The sequence below is a fragment of the Chelon labrosus genome (genome assembly GCF_963514085.1).
Source record: "Chelon labrosus genome assembly, chromosome: 12".
Lineage (NCBI taxonomy): Eukaryota > Metazoa > Chordata > Actinopteri > Mugiliformes > Mugilidae > Chelon > Chelon labrosus.
Window position 1 is genome coordinate 16,636,680 of NC_140345.1, and position 26,166 is coordinate 16,662,845.

General features: G+C 40.1%; 1 protein-coding gene across 1 annotated transcript; it reads right to left on the minus strand.

Annotated features, from left to right (window-relative positions):
- Positions 1-1,130: 1,130 nt before the first annotated feature.
- LOC311496809 (lysophosphatidylcholine acyltransferase 1) lies at positions 1,131-26,166 on the minus strand. The gene is made up of 14 exons (XM_084556797.1): positions 25,620-26,166; positions 18,605-18,744; positions 16,574-16,788; positions 12,658-12,770; positions 12,337-12,397; positions 12,101-12,159; positions 9,314-9,348; positions 8,933-8,987; positions 8,612-8,694; positions 7,888-8,013; positions 6,787-6,940; positions 6,245-6,343; positions 5,671-5,812; positions 1,131-5,490 (listed from the first exon to the last, which is right to left on the minus strand). The coding sequence occupies exons 1-14, from the start codon at positions 25,737-25,739 to the stop codon at positions 5,258-5,260; spliced, it is 1,635 nt and encodes a 544-aa protein (XP_084412923.1). The 5' UTR covers positions 25,740-26,166; the 3' UTR covers positions 1,131-5,257.

Below are 26,166 nucleotides of genomic sequence, written 5' to 3' on the forward strand. Positions count from 1 at the left end.
CTGCAGACAAGAGGAGAACACGAGAGCACTGGATAACCATATCCTGATCGTCCTTAACATTATGACCACCTGCCTCATGTTCCGTAGGGCCCCCTTTTGCCCACCAAAACAGGCCTGACCCATCGAGGTGTGCACTCCGCTGAAGGTGTCCTGCGGCATCTGGTATCTGCTAGGCGGGGCCTCCATGGATCAGACTTATTTGTCCAGCATTTCCCACCGACGCGTGATTGGATTGAGATCTGGGGAGTTTGAATGGCATTTACCTTTTTTTTTTAGTTTTTTTTATTTGCACTACAATAGCTCGTCCCTTGGAGTGGAGAACACGGGCCGGCCTTCGCTCCGCGTGTGGGCATCGACGCCACCTGTGGCCTTCTCACTTTTCCTTGCTGCAGACCACAGCTGAAGACCGGTATCACCGCACAAGAGCTGCACTTTTGGAGATGTTCTGATGTTCTCAGTCGTCAAACCACTACAATTTGGCCCTCGTCAGAAGTTGCTCAGATCCTTCCACTTTTTTTCCTGCTTCTAACACGGCAACTTAATGACCAACATGACAAGATAAGATAAATGTCATCCACGTTACCTGATCATAATGTTATGGCTGACTGGTGGATTAAAGTATTCAGTTTCGATGTAAATCAATCTCATAACCATTTGATAAGTCAACTTGCCCAATACATGTACATGTAAAATATACTGTTGGATTACTGCTTGCAGGCTTGGACAACTTTTCACTGCATGTCCTTTATGCTGCCTCAAGAGGGAGACATTTGCAATAATCCAGCAGGAAGGGAAGGGAGCTACTCCAGACACGCTTACAGGGAGACATATAGAGGATTCAGTGAGATTTCACATTCTTTCGTTAAGGCCTTTAGCTTTAAAGTCAATAAAATTTGGTATAAGATTCACTGACGACTGGCAGTAAAAATCCCCGATGCCTCTGTGATATTCCTGTCTTTACGATGTGGATGTTTAGTGTTGGCCATCAGAGGGTCGCCAAATATCATGAAATATACGTATAAAACACATATTGTCAAAGGTTTCTCCTAATTTCTCCTCACACAACCCGTTCCAGACTCTACCGTGCAGCCAGACACACACATCACCAGTTACCATTGTGGCAGTGACACACCTGCGTGTTAATATTTCTTCTTTAATTCCATCCAAGAGTCACATTAACAAGTTATATCATAGCAGTCCTGAACAAATTCAAAATAGCTTGCAGTAATGACTCTTCATCATCCAAATGCATTAATAAAATAAAACCTGTTGGAGTATAGAAAAAGACAGGAAGTAAAGCTACAGAAAAAAAAAAACAAAAACAAAAAACAACAGTACAGTTTCTCCGTCCACGTACATGAAGCCATCAGAAAGACTATCGCTCTGTAAGAGTACACAAGTCTTTCGTCTTAGGCTCACCGCTGGACTGAACTGTCGTAAGCAGGCAGCAATAGCATAAATACATGTTTCTCTTGCAGGTTTACATTTTCCCAGATTGATGTCAAGTAAAAAAAGAAAAGAAAACAAACAAACAAACAAACAAAAAAACCCACAAGATTCCCCTCTCTACTGAGGTATTTGAAATAAAGGTAAGTGAAACAAGAGTGAGAAGACATGGACCCGGTATTGTCATACAGCCCCGATGCGGACTAGTTCTGAATAAATACTGAGAACATATAAACGGTACGTATTTGACTCGCCGATGAAAAGACATCATCGTCCTTTAGACTTTCCAATGGGATGTTCTGCTTAAAATAAAACGCTGTGAGGGGTGTGCTGTGGCTCAATATGCTTGGATTTTCAGATTCAGTTGTAATTCACAATGGGACTTCCCGTCTATGTACAAAAATAGGATGGTTTCCCCTCACACATACTTGGTGAATTGTATAGTTAACCACGTGTCGTAAAATCACATCACTTAGGAGTACATGTAATACTTATCCATTTCACGGTGCAAACGAGTCATTCAAACCTTCACATTGATGTCAAGTCCTCTAAGTTTAGAAACTCATTCCCAAGCTACAAAATTTCCACAGTCCTGAGACAAAGCAGAAAGGTTGGCCTAAAGAGAGTTTTAGATGTTAAAAGAAATAAAAAAAATTTAAAAAATCCTAGGGTGAGGGACATTTTTGACATCTTCAAATTCTGTGAATGCAAAACTATTACCAAAAATATGGCTAAAATACTGTAACCCTACAACCTTTAACATGCTTTGGAGCATTGTGAAATTTCTTTAGAAATTAAAAAATAATAATAAAGAAAACGATCTAAAGTGCAAGCACAAATACATACAATTTCAAAAGGACAAAGTAGTAAGGAGACGGTGTTCGTATGTGTGTGCAGTCTGGAGTGTTTGTGTGAAGCGGCCTGTCATGTGGTGTCGCCTCACCTCAAGGCCCAACACGCTTACGCACTCGCACTTTGCTTAGTTCAACCTGCACGCCTACACAAGAAAGGAAAAATAAAAAAAAAAGCACATTTGAAAAACCCATGATTTCTTAGGAAAATGTCCACTGGAGATCAGCGCTTTGAGTAGCTTCTGATTGTGACAAGATTGTCTATACATTCTCTTTAGCATAAAAATTCTATAGATTCAAGGCTATCGGTTTCCATATGAAATCTGCATTTTGTTTCTAAGCAGTCAACTCAGCGATAATAGTAATAACAATAAAACTTTACACTGTGTAGGAGGAGTACAGCACAAAAAACAACTGCAGTAGTATACAAAAGGAAAAAAAAATAATAAAGAAATAAAACATGTGGCTCATTTTTCACCATCAATACAATCTGCAGAGGAGAGAAGATCACAGATCTTTGTCATGGCAGTGAAAATAAAAAATAATTCATATACGTATATCAAAAATTCACAAAATGTCCCGCATTTGGAATATTCAAAATACATATCAGAACTCTTCAAAAGCATATATATATTGAGAAGGCTCAAGAGATGTGAAATATTGCTTCACTGAAAGCCATAATGGGGATACATATACAGTATGCATGGTCGTGACTGAGCTGGGAACGTGACGAATTTACAGTTAAAAATAATAATAATAAAAACAATCAATCTTGTGTGATATAAGTAAACAAAGAGTCATCCAGCTGGAAACAGATCATAATGTGGCGTCATTTCAACTGATGATGAGAGGTATTCCCTTTAACAATTAGTTTTCGTATCAAAACGACATGAATGTAAAGCACTGTGAGTCCAGAGAGAGAGCGAAGGTGAAACAGCCAATCAGAAGCTGGCAAATGATTGAAACGAGCATCACAGGCTACGTTTGCATGGACAATATTCCTTCAGCCTGATTTTAGAAAAAAAAATCTTGTCAAACACTTGTTTGATCGACTTGTTTTGCCCGCACGGAGCATTTATTCCTTCCTGAGAGTTATTAGGCGCCAACAGTTTCCAATTTAACAGATTATCAAAGGTTTACAGCACCTCTCTCAATTAAAAAAAAAAATCCTTCCGATAGAGTTGGATCTTTTCAGTCTGTTCAGGTTGAGGTGGTTACATGCAAGGCATTGTTATTCGGATTATTAGTGGAATCCTAGTGTCCATGTAAACGCAGCAGTCGTGTAATTAACAGGAGTGCACAGCACTGACACAACTGACAAATCAAAAAGTGTCAGTAGATTGTAATTTAAGATATTTCCTGAATTAAAATCAGAGATAAAATTAAAAAAAAAGTAATCTGGACATATAACAAAATGTCGATAACTCCTAAACAAACTTTTTTCCCAAAATCAAAGGAACCGTATTGTAGAAATTTATCATTTTAAGTCCACTATAGACTAATGAGCACCTCCGTTATCCACCTAGTTTGATATTTTTAATCTTAAATATTCCTTCATTTTAGTTCAAATTCAAAGCATAGGCTTACTAAATATCTGTATATAAATACATTTTACAACCACATTCAGTGGTAATTGTGTTTGTTTCAATTATCTCGCCATTAACAAAACTTCATAATGAGGTATAAATAAAACCAGTGGGGATATTGTCCAGTTGCAGATTGGTCCCTCAGTTATGATTAGATAAAAATGTTCATGGAGACCTTTTAGGAGAGCTTAACTTTACAGGTGACTACGGGGCAGACTTCATCCTTGAATATGTACAGGGCAGACTGAGGGATAATGTGCTGTGGAAAGGGCAGGAATGATTAAGAAGTTTCAACAGTGTAATGCAGAAAGGGACGTAGTATGACCTCGCCTTTAAAATACCCTACAAAGCCACCTAACTGCATGTGCTTTCAGCGGTCACATCTTGTGAATTATTCCCTTAAAGCCATTACACCACCGACTCAAAAGCACAGTGCAAACATGACAGGTGACATTAAATCATTCGATGGATATTTTGGTCCGCGTTGTGTCGTTTCAATTGAAGAAAAAAAGGAAAAAAAATACAATGCAAAGTGTGTGTGAATGAAGAATGACTAGACAGAAGAGTACTGAGAGTTTACATGCACGCAACCCACTGAGCGTCAAAAATGATGACATCATACGAGTTAAAATTTTCATTTTTGTCACTGAACCCTGAGCTAAATCAAATATACCATTGTGTGTATGTATAAAAGAAGCTCATAGCAGTCATGATCATCAACTTGCAGGGGCCAGAGTTAACCTCAAATGTGGCTACTTGAAGCTTCAGGTAGTCAAACAATTGTCACAGGTACCCTCAGGGCTTCCTTCCTTACACAAATAATCCTCAGTACTGCTCAAAATAACCCGAGCCCATGCACTTCTGCACTTTCAACCCAAAAGGCAGCAACCATTAAAGAGAGGACATGGATAAAAGTTACAAATAAATGAGAACTGAACACTGATTTCACTAAAAAAAAGGAGTTCATCTCAGTGTCCAGGGCGGGTCAATGTCTCACTTCCCTTGTGTTAAAAACATGCAGTCAGTATTATATTAGAGGGAAAGAGGGGAAAAAAAATAAAATAAAAAAATAAAACTTTCCCCCAGTAATCCTAATAAGTGCTTGCCCTTCAAGTATTCAAGCATTGTATCTGAAACAGCCACTGTTTGGCATTTTGATGATTCATGGTATGGAGTGAAAAAAGAAAACTTTCATGGGCACAATACTACTAATAAAAAAAGGGTATGGTAAACTTTAATTTTGTGGTTACTGAAGGGTAGTCCCTTTCTGTTCAAACAAGTTACATATAAGTAACTAAGAACTCTCTGCCCCTTACGCAACGCCATCTCGCCAGGAGAGGCGTTTGTTTTCTCCCACTACATCTTAAAACCTTTTCAGTTGTGTTTCTTGAGGAGTCCGTCTTTTGTGCCGTCGTGGTCGCTGGGGCTGAAGTCGGGACAAATACCGTTAGATGTTTTGCTGGTGGCAGTGCCTTGCAGGTCCGGGGTAGACAGGCTGGGTTGCGTTTGGTGGTCGTGACAGGGACCGCTGTGCAGACCTGCGTTCTCTGTGTATAGGTAGTCCTCAGAAAAGTCTGGGTGGTGCTCAATGAAGCTTCTGAACTTTTCTGTTGAAAGACCACAAGAGGGCGCCAGAGACAGGGTTAAGAAGAGAATGGACTTCTAATAAACAGAATAAAGTGGCCTGTTTGTTCAATCTAATGCTCTTCACTTTGATAACCAAGCAAAGGTCTAAACAAAACTTAAATTAAGAACCATTTCAAAGGCTGATTCGTTGAGTCCCTTACCAAACGTGACCTTCCCTGTGTCTTCTGTGTCGATGGCGGTAAACAGCCGCGACACGTTGAGGTGACCCAGTCCCAACGCCGTCTTCAGCACGACTGCCAACTCCCTTTCTGTGATGGCACCGTCCTCCTCCGCTTCAAACATCTGGAGAAGATAAAACGTCAGGAAATGAGTCTCTAGACTCTCATGAGCCCAAGTTTCCTCAGTCAACATCCTCAGTCAGACTCAAAGATATAATCTATAAAGCAAATCGCTTGCCAACATCACGTTGTCTCAAACTGTGCAACCTCAAAAACTGATCAGTTGCAATGATAACCCCCTGAAAACGCATTTTAACTAATCTTAAGGAAGTCTGACCTCAGCGCGCACGTGAGAAATATACTGTAATGAGTGTACACAGGTCAGTATGTTACGCACTGAAGGAGAGAAAAATACTTCTTCACTTGCAAAAACTACTCGAGTAAATGAGAGCAGAGTAGGTGGCATTTTAACGTGGCAAATGTCATGCTGATTCCAACCAAGCACAGAAAACTCTATTCTTTCTGGTGGTTAGATAAAGCCTGGAACAGAACTTACCTTGAAGGCCAATTTCATTGTGTCCAGAGTTTTGGCAGGTCTGCATACAACAGATAAGGCTATCACATATTCTCTAATATCCATGCTGTTATCTTCATGCTGGAAAAACAAGAGAAAACAACAAAAAAGAAAGAGCATGTGAGAAAGATGACTATATTTTCACAACAGTACCTAAGGGCAATTGATGTTTGGGTCACAAACACTGCCGCTGCTGCAAGAAAAAAAAACTTTATTGCTTCTTTGGGGACAAATATATCCCTGCATTGGAAAGTTAAGTGCTGGGATCAGCTTCAAAAAGCACCTGGTATCTAATGCAGTTGTATTGTAGCATTTTCTTAACTGATTGTTTCTAAACCATGTGAAAATATTGCGTCCTACATATTTATGATACCTTTAGCTATGCACTGTCACTTTATGTCGCAATTCTGTACATGCGGTGAATGCAAGAACACACAAATTAAGTAGATAGAGTCGTCTATGGACAGCGGCCGAACTATCGCGGTTGTGAGTCAAAGTGGTGGTTGTGGGAAGCCAGTTTTTACCTCATCAAAAAGAGCAAACATGTCTCGCAGCATTTCTGAAACTGGCACATCGAGGAAGTGAGCGAATTCCTCCAAGCCCAGTTTCTGTCCCTCCAGCTTCCTGGCTCTGTTGCCATACTCCTGCAAAACCTTCTCAGTGTTGCGGGGTTTCAGCCTGAGACAGCGAGCGGGAAGATATAGAACATGCATAATATTTCTTCAACCAGTCTGAAATAACTGATCAGAGATACCAACTTAGCAGTTTACATACTGTACATAGACACTAAATGAAATGACAGGACACATGCCCTGAAACGTCAGTCAGAATATAACTTTTTTGATAAGTGCAAAGCTGTTCCGTGTGCTGTGATGTTGAGGAAAACAGTTATTTTTTCCACAACTTTATTTCCAACACTAAACTAAGAAGATGACCAATATGGATCCATGTTTTCAGAATTGCTTCCCACATCGATTCCTGCATAGTTTCAACTTGTTATTTTGCCATCACCATGTTTCATAAACAGATGACTACAACACATGGCGCAAAGAAATTATGCATTTGTTCCAACCAGACAAAGGATCAGATCGCGTGTTTTCACTGTTATTAGCCCCTAGTACGGTATATTCTTATAAATCAGATTATCAAAGGTTTACACCACTTCTCTCACTCCCATTGAAAATTCCTTCTTATCAGGCTAATCTGTTCCCTCTGAGGTGGCGTTTTTATTCTGACTGGGCTAATACTTTATTACTGGGACACAGGTGTTCATGTAAATGCAGCAGCTGATTTTCTCTCTTTCCACTGTCCTTCACTGAACTTCACCTGCGTCTGAGTGGGACGTCGTATCGTGCGTAGAGATCACACTACCCCCGAGAGCCAATACCAAACAGGCACCTGACCAACGTGTGTGAGTCACAACTGCAGTGACCCTGCCTTCTGATGCGTGTGCACTTTGCATTTGTTGAACTGCACAACTCTGCCCGAGAAACCACTGCCAAAAACTGAATCCCTGCCGAGTCCCCCTGCTGTGCTGGTTGAGTATTTTGTCCCGTCTCACCCCTGTACCCTTAACTTAGTTCTCTTTGATGGGTTTATTGCATCGGAAAGTTTGAGTGACTCACCCCAGTCTCCTGACGAGCTTGGCAAACTCCAGCAGACAGGTGTCGACTGGCAGTCTCAACTGGCCTTCTGCCATGGCCAGCTGGCAGTCTTCAAATGAATAGTCTGTGATGGGTACCCCCAGGGCTCTGAACACAACACAGAGGAGACAATGATGGGACCTCAGTGCGTGCAAGTCAGTACAAACTTATAAGCTAAAGGGCTTACAAGGCCAACGTACTGGTCAATGTGGCTACTTTGATGTTGAGAACAGTAATGCTTTTCTGACAGTCTGCAGAGCTAAAGTTTCTCATCTGAGGTCCAAAGCAGAAACACACAGACTGTATGAGTGTGTGAGAAACACAGGTGGTAAATATAGCCTGTACTTCAAAAGCAAAGCATAAGAGTGTTTACAATGGAATAATAGTGAGTGGTACAGAGTTTAACTAATGGTTCTCATTCATTCCTGATCTTACAGTTGATTAATATCCTTTGTCTGGCTCCTTAGACAAAGGGACAACCATTCTTGTTTACCTGAACGAGAGAGGTACTGAACAGTTTAAGTGATGAGCATATCCAGACCTCTCTGTACCCTCTAAATGCAAAGATGGACAAACCAAAAGTAATGTAAATTGCATCTGTTCATTTTCATTTTTATACTGACAACCAAAATAAATGACCTATGAACAGTTGGTACATTAAATGAATGGCATGCTATACGTCACATGATCAATACATCAAACTTACTTAGCCATGATACGCCTCACATTGATAGCAAAGAGAGCAGGATTCTTTTTCTCCTCCTCTGAAGGTGTGTAGATCGGAAGGAACTGTGGAGACAAACTTATTAATTAGGTTTCTTATAGCATGCATATAATTAAAAGAAAATATTTACAATAAAAGTATAAGAATGCACGGGAGATAAACAGGGCCTACAGGGTGCAGCCAACATCTTCAATAAATGAAGGATTTGATAATTAAGTCTGTCCAACCGGCTTCCTGGGTAAAAAGAGCATCAGCCACAGCCACAATAAAGCATGAAATGTGGAGAGATACTTCCACGCTTACCTCTATCACAAATTCATTGTGTAACTGGCAGAGGGTCAGCCACAGGATTTCAAATCTGGACAATAAAAAGAGACCATCAAGAACAACAAACCAATGCAAACCCAGGGAGCCTTAGAAATAATCCACGTCTACGGGGTAAATTACTTGGCAGTGAGAACACAATCCCATTTTTGCCACAGCCTGTTTTTTTTTTTTTAATCTCAGTTTTGTACAAAACTAAATCAGATCATGCCCTAGGACAACTAAAGAACAATAGATTTGTTGTACTGAGTCAAATATAGAGAATTCTTAATCCATCCATATGTAATCCTGGATCCTGATTTTTAACATTAGGCTAGCCATATTAACAGCAAATATTAAACAGTGAAACTGTGTACTTACGCTCCAGGCCCTTGCCACGTCCATGTGATTGTGTCCTGTACAAAAAAAAAAACAACACATTCATCAGGACATAACTAACAACAGCCAGCAAAAGAAATAAAAATATTTAGAGGACACATTTCGAAACAACTGTTAATTTCCGCTGCAGATGTTCTTAAACTAAACAACAGTGCAGCTTATTTGCACTCCAAAAACTAATTATTGGGCAGTCAGGTTCTCAGTACACTGGTCCTCAGGCAGTATGATTAATCATCCACCTCAAACAAAAATGTATAAATGTACACTGTATTAGTGCACACGAATCTGCAGAGATTTATTTCTTAATTCTTTCAACTTTATTGTTAACATGGACATTTCTGGAATCGGGTTGCTACAACAAGTGGAAGATACTGGGGGATAAATGCAAACCTTTGAATGAGAAACTTTTTACACGCCTCAGATTACTAGCAAACAGGCACTTTAGCTGGATTTAGAATATCATTTGAAGCAGTATTGCTTGCAATCTGCACAATTAACAGTAGGCAATTGTTTTTATTTCCCTCTCCAAATCACAAGTTATTTCTCAGTTATCTTACCATGCACATTACCCATTTTTCAGAGTGACAAGTAGTATAGTCATGAATAACGAGAGGGAACTGCTCTCTGTGTTTGTGTGCATTGCTGCACTGTTTGGTGCTACAATGGGGATGGATAAACAAGGCATTCAGAGTTTTTTTTTTTTTTTTTTTAGCTGAAGAGGTTGTTTTAAGACAAACAGTTTTGGTACATTGACTTCTGAAAGTTGTGGAAGCTTAAGGCCACAGCATGCATTTATGATATCTTTCCAAGTTGGGAGTTTACATCTTTTGCCATTTTTTATGCTCCAGTTCAGCCTTTAAAAAAAAAAAAAAAAGAAAAGAAAAAAAAAAGATGTGTTTTATTAATCGGTAGCCTCAGGTACATCTTCTTTTGTGGAGCAAAAAAAGACCCTTGAGTATCAAAGAAAATACTGCTTTGCACTGAACGGAACACTCTTTAGGTTACGTTCATAGTAAGATATTATACGATAATATAATGGCCTTCTGAGACGACAGTATCAACATGAGAGGAGACTGGAAAAAAACAGCTACTACTACCTACATCATTAACAGACAGTTCCTCAAACCTCAAAAAAACTCCTCCTGACAGTGCCCTCTATTAAAGACAGTTTTCCACGGCAGCACTAAAAATAGGACTGAGCAATGCCTTGGACACACTTTCTGAATCATATGATTATCCAGATTTCCATTCAGGCAATCAGAAAGCAACTCTGCATGCTTCACTGAATTATTTCTTTCTAGCCACACTTAAACTACTTCGGCTAAATCTGCCTCTTTGGCCTTCCAGTAAGTTAGTCATTTAGGACGGTCTTTTGCCACACCTTCTGTCTCTATTCTGCTACACTCAGTTTGGGTTATTCATAATGATCCATTCTCTTTGTGCCTTCTGCTTTCCCACACTGCCACACAGTTCTCAGTTTCAGAATCTCTACTCTTGTCCAATGATCTGTTTCCTCATGTTCTCCAAGTCCCAAATCCACGTACTTTAAATTTATTTGCAGTTCTGTCACTCTTCCTTCCGTCAAACTGACACAAAAGCTACAGCGACAGTGCAGAACATACGTAGACCCTGCGCAGACCCTAGCGCTGTAGCTGATGTCCACCTCTCCAGAAATGTGCTGCAGTGGCGCAGACTGCAAGAGCTGTGATTGGTCCATTTAGTAGTAGCGTGTTTCCGCTTTAGTATTTCCAGGCTGCTTCTCCATCTGCGCAATTTTTGAATTGATTGTTTTGGATCAATACAGAGGGAACAATCGAAGAGAGGTTAACTAAGGAGATCTGGAGATGCAGACATTTGTATGACTCGTCTCTGTGGAAGTTTCAGTTGCAATTGTTGAAAGTGAAGCAGGAAGTAGAAACAAAAATTAACCCAACTTGTAAAAAAGACAGCGCCGACTAGCGTATGGGTGGCGTTTTTACAGGGCGAGTCAGACTTATGAGCGCACAACTATAAATGGCTTGCACTGGAGCAGGCTGCGTGCCGAAGTTACGGTGTCTATGTCCTAAAAGAGCCTTAATTCTTCATTAGCCTGCCACCAGTATTTAACATCACAGAGGGTCCTATTCCCATCTCTGTGCCATGATGTCGTTTCTCACCAGATTTTAACAGCCAAAATATTTATTCTTACATAGATTTTGCTCAAACTTCCTAATGGTCTCTCATCCCTTTCTAACACTAACACTCTAACCTGCTAGGCTGCAGGTCAGCATGGATAAACGGTTCAATATTTGCATTTTGGGAATGATGAAGGCACATATTTGTATTTTTGAATTGTGATTCATTCAGTTGATTTTCTGATAAACTATTTCTCTGATCAACAATTTTAAGGTAGCAACACCAATTCCCACATTAACCACAGGCTCTGATCAGTGACGCTCATACTATGCATATATTGAAGTCCATACATTTTATGAAGTCTGAACTGAATGGAAAGTCAGTATTATGCTCAGGACCTCCAGTGGATTCTGAAATGCAGCTTTGGCAGTTTTTCAGATATTTATAGTATCCACCCACTGAGCTGGGCTCTGGGCACATGCCAAGCAAGCTACAGGACACGCATAGTATGCATACAGACATAATACTCAATCTGTGTGATATTGCAAATTTTTAATATCAAACGGGGATTATTTTAATGTGTGACACAAAATTCTGAATGGGGTTTTTCCTACAAATAACTGTGCCGTTTGTGTTGCTAACATATCCTCTTACCAGTTTGTTAGGGTAACGGATCACCACAGGCTGCACCGGTACAGCTGGGATGAAGGCCCCTAAAAGGGATTAAAAAAAAACAGAAAAGACAGATTTAACGCAAATGAGAAAAGTAATTGCATATCTGAAAAACTGCACTGAACAATTTACATATTTCTTTGCATTTTGTCTCTCAAAACAGTATGAAATATCAGTGCATGCAATGGTTAAACAGCTGACATCCTAAGTGGAGCTACCTGGCTTAAAGGTGATTAGGCAGGATCTATTGGTGCATGTTCCTTCTGGAAAAATCATGATCTGTAGGTAAGAGAAGGAAATGAATCAACAATATCCAGGTTTGGGGAAAAGAAAAAACTGAAGGGTTGAAATCTTTGTTAATGATGATGTGTGTATAACAATTTGCCAGTGCGTCAAAGTTGAAAATATGCCGACATAAAACGTACATCAGCAACCTTGGCAGAGTCACTTAACCACCAAAGATGCTTAGTGATCAATTTCTGCCTTGGTGCCTGCAACATCTTTTGTTTTGTAATGTGTGACTTCCATCTTCCACTTACTTGAGGCCATTCCCCTCCAGAGTGGGCTCTGCGTTTGATCTCCTCCACCGTCTTCTTTCTGGAATTCTGGTCTGATCGTGACACAAACACTGGCCTGATGTATTTAATCAAAGCTAGAAGAAACAGGAATGGAGAAAATACAACATGTTAACAGTTGTCTCAAACAACAAATTCTTCTGTTGGAGAAATAACAATTACAAGCACAAACACAAACGCATCACTCTACAGGGTAAGAATGACTCGGCCTGCAAGAGAGATCAAATCAAGCACCACTGTGTCTTTACACAAAGCACTAAAGACTGAAACACTCCCACAAAGCAAAAAGAAGAGTAGAAAAATGTGGCTGAAACACTACGGTGTTAAAATAACGTTGATACAACTGTACAGCACCATTAAACACCATTGTAATTGAGATACAAAGGCAGCAAATATCAGTTTTGAGTAATATGCACTGTAATATATATCAATATAAAGAGATGAATAGTTTAATATTTAAAAAGCATCGATGTATGAAAAGCCAGATAATAGTGTTTATAAGTTTTACTAACTAGACAGTATGTTTTTCACGAAAAACCTCAGAGCAGGGGTTAGGTGCAAGCCAACTTAATGATCTGTGGGACCATCATGTGTACTGTGTTAATACAGTATGTTCCTTGATGCTGGTTGTACAAGTCAGATGGGTCCCACATGCTGATCACAAAAGTCTGGCTTCCCTCTTTGATTACAGGCTACGAATGAGATCAAGGTCAAGGTTTTGGAGCCATTTTATTAATTCAAATGACGGAGCAGTATGTAAAATACACACACCACAAAAAAGCAGCTGTTGGTTGGGTGGACAGTGATTAAATAATCAGCACGAGTTGCAAAGCGAAATTAAGGCTTCAGCGTTTTTTTTTCTTCCCCCCCCCCCAATCGATTACTCAGTTTTTTTCAGATTGTTCATTAGTTCTAAATAAATAACTCTAAATAATAAAGAGATTTGAACTTTTTATTCAATCATAATCACAAGATTTATTATAATATTTTCTCATAATATTATAAAATGTATAATATTAGTCTGGAAAAAATAACATTTATTTAGGTTTGATCACATAGGAAATATGTTATTTACGATATCTCTCTTTAATTACCATAAATAGAGTATGTTTTAACTTCAGTGGCTTGTGTTCAGTTGAAGTCAGTGTGTTGCTTAGACCCTCTTAGAGAGCAACAATCTACTCTGTTGAGGGGCTGCTGTGGTGGGCCATTTCATGTTTAGTAAGCCTGAAACTTACAGAGTCTCTGGTTTTGTTTTTGTTTGTTTTTTAAAAAACGAGACTCTCACATTTAAAGTTTTTCTGTAATTTTCAGTATTCCAAGCGTAAACTGTTTGACACTTTATGATACTCCGTGCAAATCGATGTTTTTAATCATCAGTGACGTTGACGGGTCATTGCTGCCCTAATCCAAATATTCAAATAAAAAAAAAGACCAAATCCACAATTAGCAATGCCAGCAAACTGTGCTCAGCAAGACAACTACATTTTGGAACTGAACTGTACAACAATATCATCTGTATCCAAAATGAACAAATGAATATGTCTAAATGACATGTTGATGGCATGATGATGTTACAGATTCACAATGATACGTGCAAAAAGTAGCGTCTAAACGGTTTAAACTGACGCTGTATTAAGCATGTATTTGGTTATTTTGATTATAAAGAGCATGTGCATATTAATCAACAACCACACAAAAGCTCCCTCAGGGGAGTGACAGTTACTTTCACTTCCTATAGTCAAGGGACTTGTCAGATCAAGACAGCAATCAAGCTGAAATTAACCAAACCAAAGAACATTGGCATGAAAAGGGAAGTGTGACTAGATAAAGACTGGACCCTTAGCGTGTTTTTTTTTTTTTTAGAGCCGAAAAGAAAAAGTTTAAGAAAGAGTGGGCGACATAGGGTGAAGAAAGAAGAGACTGAGGCCGTGACAAGAAGTAATTGATTCCAACTGAAAGCTGTCTGCTGAGAGGAAAGGATTAAGCTCTAGCTAGTACCCTGAGAGACACACTGCACACGTCACTGTGGATGATCAGGTCTTAATGCTTATTCTGGATTCCACTTGCTTGGCCAGGCATTGCTGCTTGGTTTCCATTGCCAAAGCTAATAGGAAGTTGTAAAACTAAAGTTGAGCAACGCCTCAGCGAGGTTTTTCTTTTAATATTTTTCGGACAGCCCGATATAGAGGGGGAATAATACTATATAATGAAGGTAATCCTAAAATGATATGCTGTATTTATTATTATACTTTAGGTTACTATAAAACAGTCTTAGCTGGCTGCATGTTGCTGTCACAGTCAATGAGTAAATATACTCAAGGATGGTTGCAGTCGTGCAATGCAAGCAAGTAAGGCCACTGTAAGTTGGCTGAGATTCGTTCAGCCTCGAGGTAACAATGCGGCCAATTACTGACTTAGTAGGACAAGCAAGAGGAGGAGAAAGGAAGTCTAAAATAATCCCTGTAGACCTTTACTGTGTGTCCTGCTGGCAGGAACACGAGACTCTATGCCAACTAGAAAAGGTGACTTAAGTTGAAAACTAGTTAATAGGATCTGAGGTTACAGTAGTGTGTGTATTGACCACAACTGAGCAAGGCCTGCATACAAGCAAGGCCTGCAAGCATGCGATGCCAGCAAGGCCTGCAAGCGAGCAAAGCCTGCACGCGAGCAACGCCTGCTTGACATCTGCACAGGGCTTCGGACGCAGTATTTCATGAAAGAAAGTGCAGCAGTCAATTATAAGTGTCCCACATAACGGGTGGAAATGTGGTTGACACGAGCAAATAAAGGTCAGCAAAGGAAAAAATGGGAGCAGATAAACTCTGGTGCTTGTCATATAATGCGCATACCAGTTAAGCATGTGTACATTTCCACAGCTTCAACATATTTGACAAAACTACTTTCAACACTTTGTTGCTATGAGAGCATTACTGTCACGGTTGGTCTAGGTGTGCCCTTTTGTTGTCTTTGTTATTCGGGCTGACAACAAAAAAAAAAATAAAAGTGAAGGGTTTCCGTCCATTGAAACCCTGGAGAGCTTTCAATTTGAAATGATGAAAAGAGGAGTTGAGTTTTTATTACGAGTGTAATGCAATAATAATAATAACAAAGGTCTGCCTCGATTACAAGCCTGATTCATGTAAAGATCTGTTGTCTTCTGTAGTTAGGGTAAATAAAGGTCCTGGTCACCATCTAAGGAAATGGTGTGGCTATCTGATTGGCCCTTCTGCTTGGTGGGATCCATCACTGGCACTGAATAACCTTTAAACAATGCCTAAACATCACAGCGGTTGTTGAAATGTCAAGAGCATCCTGACTTCTTACAATAGAGCTGGTAGGAAGTGAGTCAGAAATGCAGGCTCAAACAAAGTCTGCAAAAACTGAGGTCAGGAGAGATGAGATTTTCAGTTTCTTCCCTGTCCACTTTATTATTAGAGGTTTCTCGTACAGGACATCAAAATTGAGTCTAAATTTACTTGACAACTCTGTTAATAACGTTCACGGATGTTATTTTATCAATTATGTTGAATAGACTGACCAGTAGTCTTTCTTATAGCGAGCAAACTTTTTTTAGTATGATGAAAGCCACTATTGAGTAATTTCCTTTTCCTAGTCCAATGTGATCATGTTTTTGGAGAACGTAAACATCATCCAAAAGTATATTCGATAATCTTCTCTGTTCACTGTTTAAGCAGCAAAATAACAAAATTGTTGTGACCTAGACTGAGCTTCCAGGTCAGTTGTCACCTGCCTTTTGCACAAGCCAGATATTGTATTTATACCAAGCTTTACCCTACATGTGGTACATGTGACATCCTGTTTTTCGGTAAACATATTTTGCCTGAAAGAAGTCACAGAGGTTATACTTTTTACTTACTGCCCCAGAGAGGTATATCCTTGCTCTCGGCCTTCATGACAATTGAGGACATTGTCATTGTGACTGGGATGGCATCAAAGTAAGAAGAGTGGGGTGCCAGGGTGAGGATGGGTGCTTCTGCAGGCAGTGCCCTTTGCCCTTTCACAGTCATCCAATGGAAACCTCCCGCAAACCACATGACCCGCATGAGGATTTTCAGAATTATGCCCACCAGTCTGGAAACAAGATTAAGCATGTGTGAGGAGCACTTTTCGTGTAGGCTGTGGATAAATACAACACTCTACTGATATAGCATACACTGCTAAAACAGAATTATCTGTAATCTCCAACATCCACACAGGAAAATAGACACAAATGTACAGATGCATATGTCCAACACAAAACCACAAGGCAGACATAAAGGATTAATGCCGGGTAGGGGTAATGTTATAAGTTGTGGAAAATATCAGGGTCAGTAAATGGTAACCAGAAGGAAAACAACACCATAACACTATAAAATAACACCCCGTACTGCACAGTCTGTAGAAGCCGCCTTAAGTGTTGTAATCGACCCCATGGTTGTGTTAAGCCTCACCCTGAATTGCTCAGACTCGGGGAAGTACTGTTTTTTCACTGTCATGACTAATCTCACAACTTAAGTCAAAACCACGCTCTCTCTCCAACCAAGAGGCTCGCTAGCATCTTTGCTTTACTAAAAATGAAACTAAGCAGAAAAAGAAGGTTTAAAATAATCTTGAAGCACTGCATTCGTATACAGACTGTGCAAAAAGGCAAAAAAAGGAAATGCTTCATCCTAACAAGACACACCGTGAGTAGGTAACCAAGGCTATTTCTTTACACTTGACTATTTTACCCACCGCTGTCTGCATTTCACTTCCTTGTCTCTGCTAGTTCCTACTCGACTACAGAGATGCAGTCCAAGTACAAGCCTCGTCTATACCCAAGTCCCTTGCATCAAATCTGACATTAAACCCCTGACATTTTCATTAACCTTTCAGGTTATGCTTCTAGTCTTTTGTTTGATACATGTGTTCAATGAAAAGAGACCTACAGCCGATGTACAAGTTTCTTGAACGGACCATTACACAAGCTGGGAATATGGAGCAAAAGACGAGAGAGAGCTGAGCAGCTCAACTACTGTATCAAACATCAACAATTACTTGGGATAAAATGTCATAGGAAACAAACCATGTCATGTTTTTTTTATTTTAACCTAAAACTGGGACACAGTAACGTTTAAAAAGCATCAGATGATCCTCTTGAAAGAAGCACAACTGGAGGAACAAGCAGAGGGCCGAGGTTAGACTGAATTTCCAGAAAACTACGTAACTGCAAATGATTTCTTCTTGACCACAAGAGTAGGTCCCATTCTATTAGCCCAACTTATATTAATTTGTCTTTTCTTCATATGTTATTAAGCTTCAAGTATGTAGATATAAAAAAAAAAAAAGAAAAGAAAAAAGAATTTAAAATAAAATTGCCATTTTCCAGCAGGGACGACAGCAAACCGTCGATTTATTTGGAGCCAGAAATGATTTAACAGCACATTAGCATAATGTTAGTCCAAAGCACTTAATTGCAGAAAAACTTATCATAACTGATATGACAGCACTGCAGACTGCTCTATTAGTATACATGTGTCACACTAATTGGCTATTGCTGTCATATAGCATATTCTCTATTCAACAACGTTCAGCTCCTTGGTCAAAGCTGAAGTCTGAAGCCACACATGTAAAGGACTATAAAAGACTGAAACAGATATTTACAGTTAATCTGTCAACATTAAAAAGAAAGCCCTACTATAAAGTGTTGTTGTTTAACTAAACATGGTTGTAAAGTAGCATTTCTGAGCCAGCTACAGTGACTGCACAGGTAACAGCATTCTACCTCTGCTCTTTGTGTTACCATTGCCAATATAACATGCCCAAGCACAGTGTGTGAGTATTTATATGACACAATGTCTCATGCTTCCTGAAATACAAAATTCACTTTCAATTAAACAGTCACGCAGGTTCATAACAAAGCACCCACCTTCTCCAGAGGCACTGGGGCTCGACTGTGGTTTCGGAGCGCCCAACTGAGGCAAGGAAGGCAAAAGGCCAAGCCAGCAACATCATGAATGCAGCTATGAGTAGACGGATGGGGAATAGTGTGACTGTCATTAATGCAATCTGTAAGAGATTAAGAACAAGAGAAAAAGAACAGGGTTAAAATAACAGATCACGCACAGTACAAGTGTTTAGTCAGACCTCTGACTTCAGATTGTGCAGTATTTTCTCTACAATTAGTCATGGCTACCCATGTCTATAATTTTTAGGACCATGACAATGCTCTGTGTACAAAACAGAACTTTACTGCGTATCTTAATTTCCAATGAGGAAGCCGTGTTGCTTTCTGTTCCATTTCTCTTTCTCAGGTGCATTTTCCAAATGATGGATTAAAGTGGCCCTTTTCATGTGCAGACGTCAGGGTGAAGTCAGAGGTGTTTAGTTTTACCAGAAGCAAATAGACTAAGAGTTTGGCACTTTCGTCAAAATGGGAGTCCAAAAATAAATATATTAAGAAGAAAAAAAAAAACACAATGAAAAAATATGATGAAACGTTCATAGCTGTGATGCCATCGTGGTGTAAATGAATAAAAACTGCACATGAATTTAAACTTCCAGCATGTAATGAAGGTGAGTTATATAGGGATCTACATACTGTACAGTGTTATGGAAGTAGTCTGCAAACACGACTTTGAATACAGCTGTCATCAGCTCAGCATCACAAATATACACCAATCGGGCATAACATCATGACCACCTTCCTATTGTGTAGGTCTCCCTTGTGCCTCCAAAACAGTTGTGACTCATCAGAGAATGGACATGGGCCTTCTGAGGGTGTCCTGTGGTGTCTGGCAACAGAATGGGCAGAGTGGGCGTCTTTGTGTCCTATGGGTTGAGGGGAGGGGCCTCTGTTGATCAGGCTTGTTCCAGTGCATCCCACAGATACTTGATTAGTTTGGGATCTAGTGAATTTGGAGGCCAGGTCAACACCTTGTGCTGTTTTTCATGTTTTTTTTTGTTGTTCCTCAACCACTTCTGGTATGTGTCCGAGTCAGGATGCATCCTGCTGGGGATGGCTGCTGCCATCGAGGAGTGTCATTGCTATGGGGTGGGGCTGCCTGGTCTGGTCAAGGTGGGTGGTACATGTCTAAGTAACATCCACATGAATGCCAGGTACAAAAAGTTTCCAAGCAGAACATTGTATTGTCACAAGATTGTCAATGTTATTTACTTCTCCTGTCAGTGGTCATAATGTTATGGCTGATCAGTGCATATGAAGAGCTTATTAATGTTTCTAACTAGTACACCAGTAAGAGACATTGTACACTCTTCAAACTTGGCACCTCACTGTTTGGGTCCAGTGGTGACTGTTTGCTTTACAAATTTGTATGACCTTCTGATAACAGTTCTTATCATTAGTCAATATTTGTCCAGATAGCAATGACTACTGGGAATATTAAGTCTATCCAGGTTTTCTTATCAGGAAACAGTTTTTGTCTGACAGTATTGTCAATGTAAATCCAATGAATTAAAAATACAGACAGCAAGTAACTGATTTTTGAGAGTTTTGAGAGCTGTCTTTGAAGTAACAGATTTTTCATACATTCTTTACCCAAAACTGTTTATTTTCCCAAGACTATCTTAAAATACAGAAATGAATGTGCACCTCCACCACACACAGCTGTCTTTTTGGACAAATATGAAAATCTATTTTAAGAAATAAGACTTTTTATCCCTTCACAAAATAGGGTCTTGTCATTAATGTTTGAGACCCATAGAACAATCCATTTGTTCAAAGATTAATCATCACCCAAAGCATGGGAGTACATTAATGTCACTCAGAATTAAAATACAAGAAATGCCACAAAAGCAAAGATTTTATTTAGGAATTAGCGTATATTTAGGTATTGCACTAAAAGACATCTTTACATTTACGCAATGTCTCAGTCTTCAGAGCCAATGCAGAAGGAAAAACATTCATGAGGACTAATGCAACTCAAGTTATATATATAGCAGCTTCTAAAAATACCGTAAATAATGTACAATTGGAGAGTGGCTTATTGGTAACAAACCATGGTCTAGTCTAAAACAGCTAAACTTGGAAGTGTAGGCATTGCAAGCTAAATGCAAACCATGAAAATCATTTCTGATCTGTTCTGTCTGCCCTCACTCTAAACCCAGCAGGTTGAAACCAGTCTGCCTTTTTAACTAACATGCAGGAAAAAGCTATGAGAGAAGACCAAATGTGTGTGAATATATATATATATATATATATATATATATCTCAGCTCTAACGGCAGTTTCACACTAACCTCAGGCGTATTGTACTGTCACATAGTTTTTCTTTCAATTGTGAAATCAGGTCTGTAGGTGCACGTGCTCTTCCAATGACAAAACCAACAAACTTACAAATCATGCCTTCTTTCAGGCTTTGAGATTGGTTCAGTAAACCCACAAGGAAAGAGAACGCTGTACCAAATAAAGGTCAAATCAAATTGAAAGTTAGAAGTGTAATCTCTTTGTCAGTAGAGTCAACTGTATTCGCTTCCCGTTTTTAAAATGATGTTTCACATTGTGAAGAAAAGGCCGCAGGGTATTTAGATAAGATTACATTTTCCCTAACTACTACTAAACAAATCTCTGCTGCAGAAATCCAAGACAAAATAGTGATAAATTCATAAGTCTGAAGGATAATAAAAGTATTTGAGCACTGGGCTTTCTGGTAGCAAAGGTCAGCGTGCACGCTTAGCTGGCCCTGATTGTCCACATCGTATCAAGTCATGACCAACAAGAGGCCGAATCACAGCTTGTTAAATGACATTTATTTCATAACTTAAACTGACGGTAAGGTAAGACAAACTCAGACTTTCCACCACTGTTGTCTGTACTCAAAGATAGTTCATGAACTTAAGGATGCATCACTCTATATCACCACTGCACAATCACAGCAAACGGTGTTCCTGCGCTTTGAATAACTCAGACTGAGCGGAGGAGCCGTCAGCTGCTCAGGTCAAGTCGGGTTCAGCACAAACATCCTCTCTGACACTGATTAAGTTCTACTGAATCTCATTTCCTTGTCGAAACTACCACTTGCAGACACCAGTTGGGCGCTTTGAAACAAGCAAAATGTCTTTTGTCCCTTATTACATCTTTAAAAGTGATGTAAGAAGCTTCTGTAATGTTCTCCCGTCTTATACACCAATCAGGCATGACATAATGAACACCTTGCTAATATTGTGTAGGTCTCCCTTGTGCCTCCAAAACAGTTGTGACACATCAGAGGGCAGACATGGGTCTTCTGAGGGTGTCCTGTAGTGTCTGGCAAAAGAATACTGTTAGTGGAGTTTGTAGTGGAGTCCGTTTAGGCAATACTTGAGCCACAACCCCTCAGTTCAAGCAACATTGGCTTTTGACACCAAACTTACTGAACTGTTTAAAACTCTGGAGCAAAAGGCACCTTCAAATTATGTCCAATGAATGTGCAACACTACTTTTGTGTGGAAAACATCATGCTGATATCAGCGGCCAGAAATACTGGCATGAATATTATGCAAATAAGCTACCAATTGATCGCTGCTTTGGCAACATGGAAACAGATTTAGGTCTTTGTTGGGTTTATCCATTATATCACACAGCGATGTAGATAAGGTTTGTCCAAGCTGCTATCTAACATTATCAGCTTGCCCTCTGACACCTAACCAACATTTGGGAGTGGAATGCTGGCTGATACACCTAAATCTTTAACAAATACACTGAAATATTATGCCACATCAGACCTCAACACTGCAAATCAATTAAGCAGCTCATTGTGGCAGGTTGCCTCTTGTTTCTGGACAGTTGCCCCTTTGTCACAAACAAGGAGCTAGAAGGATTAGCAAACAAGTCAAATTTTAGTTAGTCTCTTCTGTACGGTATACTGCACAGAATGGTGCACTATAAATAACATGACTTGTTACAAAGGGTTAGTTTAATGCACCCACAGCCTATTAGCTCGCTGGCATTTAGCCCGCAATGACAGGCAACAGCTTTATAGTCTGTAATGCCAAGCAGGGACTGGGATAACTCAATGAAACTCATCTGGTCCTATTATAATCTGTTACCCTTCTAAAGCCAGATTTATGGTTCTGCGTCAGATCAATGCCGTGGGTATGCTGGAGCTGTATTTTATGATGTCGCCTATGCTGTACCTTGACGTGCATCAACCCAGAAATGTAACTACAAGTTGTCACGATGCACAGCACACCAGCTGCGACTGGTCCGAAATGCATTCCCTAATTCATGTCGCTAAGTGGCCGGACAAGCACAGAAAATTCAACCTCCCTCCTGCCTTCTAGAGAACAACTACTCAGCCACCTCCTCTATTTTTGTGAATTGCAGTGATTTCAGCAAAAGTAACAGCTCCACATTTATTAGCTCCTACTCCGAAATGAGCCAGTAATTTTTAATTGTCACTGTTTGAAGCACAATGAGCAACTCAACACAGCTGACTTGCATTTTAGGGACATAACTACAGAACGATGCAGACACACCAGTCCACAAGTATAAATGCTTAAAAGGGCATAGCCCGCTACAGCACAGGCTTTGTGAAGATCTGCTGTGGTAAGCTGGCTTCACAAATGTAATGTAGTCAGATATCATTTACTTACATTTACGCATAATAAAACTCAGTCCGAGAAAGTTTTGTCCATCTGTTTCAAATCAATGCAACGGAAATGAAAAAAAAACCCAAAAAACTTCCATTTATGGGTTTTATTACAATAACAGTGATGCTTAAGAAACAATCTCCGGCCACAGTGACACTCCTCAAACAATCTCCTGTGTCACAAGAGACATGCCACAGTCCCTTTTCTCTCTCTCAACCCAGAAACACATCCTGTTGGTTCACCAGTTTGTTGAGCAGTCAGCTGGAGGACAGAACCCCAACTCTCATTGCTCCACTCTTAAGAATTTAAGTTCAAATTATTTCTCCTCCTATGTTGCTGTGAACGCGAAGCCAGTACGACATGCTCAAACCAGCTGTTCTCAGTTACACGAAGACGAAGAAATTAACATCTATCTTTTCATGACCTACTTTTGGTGCCGTTTAAGAAACCAGTTTCAAAGGTCTAGCCTCTCTGACGTCTTTAATGTTAAGTTAAAACACATGTATGTGCAAACACACACACACCCACACGCACTAACAATCAGTTTCCAAGAGCTGAAATTCAAATGAAAGTTCCCCTTAACAGTTGTAAACACCCACTTCTGCAAATTTTATTGTTCACTTACAAGTCAGTTGATTTTGTGACACCATGTGCGAGCTAAATAAATGAATGTATTGCTACATGAACGACTTATTTAACTTAGCTACGTCATGCCTTGTGGAAGAAGCCAGAAAATGAACCTATTCCACCGGTTTTAATCCACCTGACATTCTAACTTTTCCTTTCAGTCTGTGAAAAGAACCAGGAGGAAAAATGTGTGTGAACCTCCCTAGGTCACTATTTGTATTTGTAACAAGATATGCTCTCACACCAGCTATGGCAGCGCAGCGCCATTCATAAAACTGGCTTTCCCATTAGACTGCACTGTGCTGCTGAAAATACCTCACAGCTGTGTCCCACTTCCACGTTGTTTACAAATACTACACTGTATTCTATGTGTACTGTTATTTGAGCGTTCACATACAAAAAATAAAAAGTAAATAACATGTTATGCAGTTTTCCATCCCTGAATTCACTTGTTTGAGTGAAGGCTGGTTCTTTTTAATTATGTCTCACTGATTAGTGCCAACTCATGGCTCTGAGCAGATGCACACACATACACTTCTGTCACTATTGGAGCTATTCTGAGAGCTCATGAGGTGAGCTAAATTTATAGCTAGGCCCAGTTTTTAAGAGCAAGATAATACTCGTTGTGCGCATCATGAAGGGAAGTTTTCATCATCTGTGAATAATGCAACATGTTGCAATATTTGCATGGAAGAAGACACAACCCTAGCCGTCATGGGTAAGTTATAAATCACAATTTAAAATACTGTGTGAAGTCCGGGCAGGCTGTACTCCAAGGATGCTGTTTTTGCAGTTTTGAGCAATGAAGCTGAAGGGCATACGTGCAGAGGCTGCAAGCTTGAATTGCCCTGCAATTAACGCCTTTAACAGAGAAGGCTGAAAGCTCTAAATCTGATTATCAACAATGACGGGCAGGGAGATGCATATCAAGGCTGCACTGTTGAAACTACGCAAATTTTAATCAAGATGCTTGTTCATTTTAACACTGCATAATGTGTGGGGATGGGAGGGGAAAAAAATGAAGATGACTGTCAGTTTTCCATCCCCTTCTCCGCCCTCCACATCCACACGTGCTGGGTGAGTGGCACCTTGGTAACCAACAAAGCCACTGGAAAATGGGAAACTGTTTTTATGTTGTTTTTTTTTAACATTTATTTTTAACACAAAGGGCACGTGTAACTGTCAACGAACAAGCATGGCATCTTGGTTAAAGCTACCAAAAAAAAAAAAACACCAAAAAAATAAAAAAATAAAAACACCAATGGCTTCACATAGCTATGGTAACAGTTAAAGAGCAACAAGCTAGGCCCCTCCTGAACAGGCGGCCATGCTCAAATAATTGTATTTTATTTCCAGGGGGTTGTTAGCGGATGCCTGAATATGAGAGAGGGGCACATTTTAAACGTTTAATAATGTAAAATTAATATTGCTTCTGCAGCTAAGTTGAATGTCTCTGCTTATTGACTCGTAGCCCTTTAAAATGAGCACTGAAGCAAGGATAAGTCAACCAGATAGCTGGGGGGAAAAAGCAACATGTATGCAGCTAATGTTAGCCGGCTAGCTAGTACTAGCTCAGCTGGCAACATGCAATCAGGAGAACCTCCTCAGTGATGGTGACAGCCAAGCCAGCGTGTCGCACTAAACTCTTAATGTTCTACAGGCGACTCGGGCTGAGTGTTAACGTATTTGTGCAAGTTAAAGCACTCGCCTGCAAGCACACTCTCTTACCTTCGCCTTTTCCATGGGGGTGAATTTCAAGACGTGCACAAAAGGGTTCCTAAACGGAGGAGCTTGGTCCATCTTTCCATCTTCTCCCACCGCACAGTGTCTGTTACTCGGCAACCTCATTGTTGGAGATAACGTTAGTCGAGCTTACGGCTGTGATTTTAAAGTGTTCAGCAGAAAACTGATTCTCCCCCGAAAGGAAAGGCTCCTCACGCGAAACGCAGTTGCCCTTATATCAGTCTTGAACGGTGGCTAATTGAGGTGGCAGTGAAGGGCTCTTATCGTTATCTTCCTCCCTTGGACCGCATGGGGGATAATGGCTAGCTCAAGGATTAGCTGGGGATATCTGAAGTCGCCGATATCTGTCTGCCTTACAGTGCTCAGGACGCCTTCCTCCACACCGTGTCCACCAACCAGACCAGTCCGCTAGCTATGGATGCTAACGCAGCAAGCCACGATTCCGTTCCTTCAGCTGAGCGCATGCGCACGACCATTTCTCTTGTCCATCATCATCTCCCAGAGCGATTTGATGTTGCCTTCACAAACTACC